The 5,209-nt window shown below is 38.5% G+C and overlaps 1 protein-coding gene across 1 annotated transcript; it reads left to right on the forward strand.

Annotated features, from left to right (window-relative positions):
• Nucleotides 1-2,036: 2,036 nt before the first annotated feature.
• MAD2 (DNA-binding HORMA family protein) lies at nucleotides 2,037-4,298 on the forward strand. Its single transcript, XM_087685628.1, has 7 exons — nucleotides 2,037-2,225; nucleotides 2,476-2,491; nucleotides 2,596-2,726; nucleotides 2,811-2,931; nucleotides 3,348-3,451; nucleotides 3,531-3,652; nucleotides 3,746-4,298. Exons 1-7 carry the CDS (start codon nucleotides 2,153-2,155, stop codon nucleotides 3,794-3,796), a joined length of 618 nt encoding a protein of 205 aa, XP_087541754.1. The 5' UTR covers nucleotides 2,037-2,152; the 3' UTR covers nucleotides 3,797-4,298.
• The last annotated feature ends 911 nt before the right edge of the window (nucleotides 4,299-5,209 follow it).

The following is a 5,209-nucleotide window of genomic DNA, read 5'->3' on the forward strand; positions in this document are numbered from 1 at the left end:
TTAGGCTATTCTCACCTATGCTAAGGTTACAAGACACTTATTTGCTTTATTACAATGTTCTTTTAGTCACCTTGCCTAAGAGTTGGAACACTTTTAAGATTGCTATTAGTAACTTCGTACCCACAAGTGGCTTTACAAGTACTAACATTAAGATTAGTTTGCTCATTAAGGAGGTTAATAGCAAGAACAATGAAGGGTCAAAGAGCTCTAGTCTAATCATGGTGAGAGGAAGATCAAATGCTAGGGGGAACTCTTGTGAGAGAGGCAAGTGAAGAAGCAAGTCACACAACAAAAAGGATATGAAATACTTCGTTTGTAACAAGAAAGGAAACACAAAAAGGAAATGAAATACTTCTTTTGTAACAAGAAAGACACATAAAAAGGGATTGCTTCAAGTGGAAGAAGAAGCAAAATGGTAAAAAGGCAAGTGAGGATGATGGTAATAAGGAAGACAAAAGTAAGAAAAAATAGAGGAGATAAATACATGTAGTAGTGATGATGGCAAATTTTTGTATGTATCCTCATTCAATGATGCATTCTTGGTTGCCATGGATAATGGCATCGAGAATGGCATATTACGAACTTGGCTTTTAGATTTGGATCATCATTCCACCTTTGCATAGAGAGTGGTTTGGTACTTATGATACTAGGAAATGAGTATGGATATATCTTGATCATAAGTATGCATGTAACATTGTTGGTAGATATACAGCCATTGGATGGCAGGATATTAGAGAAGTTACGGTATGGCAAGAGACCGAGCTTTAGTTACTTACATGACTTTGGCTATGAGGCATTTGTGTAATACTGAGGGACAAGTGGAATAAGCTTGACCCTAAGTCCAATAAATGTATCTTTTTTGGCTATGAAGAGCCATGTGAAATGGGCTATTGCTTATGGGATCCTAAATCAAAGAAGGTAGTACCCAACCATGAGATATGTAGAGTAGTGTTTAAGAGGATGGACAGCTAGCACATGAGCATAATGTACGATAGTTCTACATCATGCATGGCTTTAGACAAGTAGCAATCATGAGATATGTAGAGTAGTGTTTCAAGAGGATGGACAGCTAGCACATGAGCATAATGTACGACGGTTCTACATGATGCATGGCTTTAGACAAGAAGCAAATGTTGAGGTGTGAGCCAAGGGATGGTGGATAGCCTTATGTCTTAGGATAGATAAGTTGGATATCTAGTGGCTCATGTTGAGCCAATTTTATGCAAGTCTATGAGGATTTGTGTACTGCCAAATAGGTATACTCTATCTCTAGATTATATCATACTTATTATGGATTGTAATGAGCTTTCTTATAATACTCATGCTGTGATTTAGGGATGATAGTTCATAAGTGGAAAATGGATATGCACTTGGACAAGGATTCTTTGGAAAAGAATACTACCTAAGAGTTAGTTCCTTTGCCTAAGGGTAAACATGCACTGCCATGCATCTATAAGTTGAAGGTGTCTCCATTTGATACATTCTACAAGGCAAGATTAGTGGCCAGTATATTTACGCAAGAATCATGCATGAGCTTTAAATCTCACTACTTTATGTGTTTATAAGAGCCTAAAGAGGGATGCACGTGGTTGAAGGAAACAAATCACTCTAGGTCAATAGGGTGGCATTTGAATTTGTGCCAATGTGTTCTTAAATCTTGACATGTCACCTTTTTAAGCTGCTTCATTGACATGAATTCGGTGATAAGGGAGTTTTAAGTGTGGGTGATACTCTTTTGACCTCTCATTGTCAAGCAAACATGACACTCATTTGGGGCCAGTCACTTTGTCACCCTTGTATTAGTGTTTACGAAAAACCAAGATTTAATGTAAAATAAATTATGACAATTTCAATAGAATCTTTAAAATTTAAAGAAGGTTTAAAACTCTAGACTTTAGAGTTTGAACTCCAAATTTTGGAACAAAGGTTGGCTTTGATTCTCTCTCTCTCTCTCTCTCTCTCTCTCTCTCTCTCTCCCCTCGTGCCATGGGTGGCCGCATCTTTTAAAGTGGTACTTACCGTTACTTGAGGATCTTCTCTCTCTCTCTCTCTCTCTCTCTGTGTCCAGTTTTCTTCATCTCTCATCACCTCATCTCGGTAGTCTGTGCACAGGCTTCGTCTGCAAGCTGAAGCTTTTTCACCTCCGGGCGTTATGGCTACAGCTCAAGTCGCTCGCGATGTCATCACCCTCAAAGGCTCCGCAGATATCGTGACGGAGTTTTTCTGTAAGTCTCGACTTTCACACTGAGAGCAACTCTTGTCTGGCATTTCTCAGCTTTCAGAAAGTAGGGTTTCGCCTTGTTAAACATCAAGCAAATGAATCTCGAGGGTTGAAATGCAGGCATGCCTTGAGTTTGCTTTGCCTGTGCCTGTCTCCTCATGCGATTTATTTACAGCCAGTTAAAGATTTTTCCTATCGTGTATTAAATTTCTTCCCCCACCCCCCATTTGTTCTTCTGTTTTGAATCTCTGCAGGTTATGCTGTCAACAGGTACGATGCTTTTGACGCGTTCTCTGTGGATCATTTGTTCTCCCGCATGCTTCCAGGATGCTGTTATTTTTTATCTCATTTCTGCACCACATGTCTTCTTATAGCATTATCTATCAACGCGGGCTCTATCCAACGGAGCAGTTTGGGAAGGTTAAGAAGTACGGTCTCACGCTTCTGGTTGCACAGGAGGAGAGCGTCAAGAAGTTCATCACCAATGTTACCTCGCAGCTCGCTGGTATACTCCGCTGTATCAATGTTCTGTTGCACGGATTTAAACCAAAGCATCTTTATTGCTTACAGTTTTTTCTTACCTGTATAGCATGGCTCGAGACTGGGAAGCTACAGAGAGTTGTACTGGTTATCCTGGATCAAGCAACATCGGAGCCTCTCGAAAGATGGAATTTCATCATTGAGGCTGACAGTGAAGTTTTACAAAAAGGGTATGCCATGGCTTTCCCTATACAAAGTGCTGTTTGTGTACTTTAGAAAACTTCATAACTCTTGCATTCATTGGCTTGGAAAATCCTGTTCACCCTCTGACATGGCCTTGACGTCTTCAGCAGAAGTTGCATTTGATGCTTTTTCTTCTGTACTTGTACAGTGTGAAGGCATTGATAATATGATCTTTATTACTGATCAGTGCAGACACTGTGGCCATGCATATTTGATAGACATTTCATTGTTTCGGCTGTAGTAGATCAGAGTTTGGAAGTGGTCATGGGACCACTAGCAATTCCAGCCATTTGCTTGTGCTTGCAAGAACCATACATAAGGCTCCCATGCAATGCATCTTCTTTTTGTTGTGAACCTGTTGGTAGGCTTCTCTTTTTACAGCTGCAGCTTTTTGATTGAGCAGGGTTTCAAAGACGAAAAGTGATGCTGATATCATGAAGGAGATTCAAGCTATTATGCGCCAGATCACATCATGTGTCACCTTTCTTCCTTGTTTGAATACAACATGTATGTATGTGCCTTATTTAATCTTTTGATGTATGTGTGCAATAGTGGAGGTTTCTTACATGGCCATTGGTATGTGCAGGCATTTTTGATGTTCTAGCATACACTGATAAAGATGCCACAGTTCCGATCACATGGACTGACAGTGATGCGAAAACCATAGAGAACTCGCAAGTGGTCAAGCTGCGCTCTTTCGATACTAAGGTGCTTCAGTTTTCGAGTAGCTCAGCACATTTGTTGAAGAATTTTTGTGCTGGTTGGTGTTATGATGACCAAAGGAATTTGTGCATCTTGCAGGTTCACAGAGTTGATGCTTCTGTGGCGTTCAAAATGGAGCAGGAGGATTGATTAAACAGCTATGGGTGGCAGCTTTCTCAGCTCTACTCTTGTATTTTTTAACACTTGACAAGCCAACGAGTATGTTGGTTTAAGACAAGCCAGCAAGTTGGTTGGTTGGTTTGGGTGTTTCGTGAAACAGACCAATGTTCTTCCATTGAAGTGATAGGGGGGTACAAGTACTGATGATGGCTGCTTACTGGTTAATTATGGCATTAGCTCTCGAGGTTGTCAAGTTCAGATATAGCTCATATAATGCTTGTGTGCAAATTTGGCCCTTTCCTTCCCTATGTTAGTGTATAGTAGCAATGCTTATGAAAAGATCCCCAATGTCGATTGTATGCCATGGCGATTGCGACAAACTGAAGGATAAAATTTGCAGGTTTTTCGGCTACAGCTAAAGCTATCTTCGATTTTACAATTTGAAAATGGTATCTCTATGAAGACTTTTAGCTTTTTTGTGTTTCAAATTTGACAATTTATTTGGCATTGGTGAAGGTTATGGGCTCCTTAATGAGGTATCCGGTATCCAAACAGAAGACATGATGTTATATGGAAACATAACTTTTAGTATTTAATCTAACATTTATTGGGCAAGTTGTTTCGATTTTATCATTTCGTTTGACATTAAACCTTGAAAGCTTTAGCTATCCAGACCTGCCACGTTCACATTATTGTACACATTAGAGATTGCAAAATTGTAGTTTGCCTAACAAATCATGCTACTTTATGCAATCTACATCTAGATTTTGCACAATAATGGTTGAATTGAATAAATGAATAAACAATCGCAAATCACTTCTTTTACACTAACTATTAATTGATTAATTCAAGGAATGAAAAATATTATTGTTGTTGTGCTTACCTTTGATATCATGTGATAGTATAGCTCTCTAAAGTTGGTTTGTAGGCTTTCCAAAGTAGCAATTCCTTTGATGTGTCAAATTTGAGACGATTGCAATTGGGCTTCATCCTAATTGCTAAAACCTTGAAGATAAGTTTCCTCCTTTGATCCAGTTCTTGTAGGTATTGAACTTTTAAATTTGTTTTTCTTGTCAACTTATTTGCCAAGTCCCAACTTATTATAGGTATTGAACTCTTAAATTTGTTTTTCTTGTCATCTTATTTGCCAAGTTCCAACTTATTGTAGGTATTGAACTCTTAAATTTGTTTTTCTTGTTATCATATTTGCTAAGTCCCAACTTGTTGGTAAAGTATAAAATATTGCTCAACATTGATTTTAATTTTACAATCCAAGGCGTTTTTCTCATGAAGTAGTCTTGTTAGTTGAGTCCCAACTTGTTAGTAAAGTAGTGAATTTTGCTTCACTTTGATTTTAGTTATAAAATCCAAGTCCTTGTTTATGATAAATTTTGGGACAAAGGAATTGCTATTGCAAGAAGATTCATTAGTCTTAATAAGGAA

Source organism: Lygodium microphyllum, chromosome 9 (assembly GCF_053477565.2).
Source record: "Lygodium microphyllum isolate KBCC chromosome 9, Lygodium_microphyllum_v1.1.10, whole genome shotgun sequence".
Lineage (NCBI taxonomy): Eukaryota > Viridiplantae > Streptophyta > Polypodiopsida > Schizaeales > Lygodiaceae > Lygodium > Lygodium microphyllum.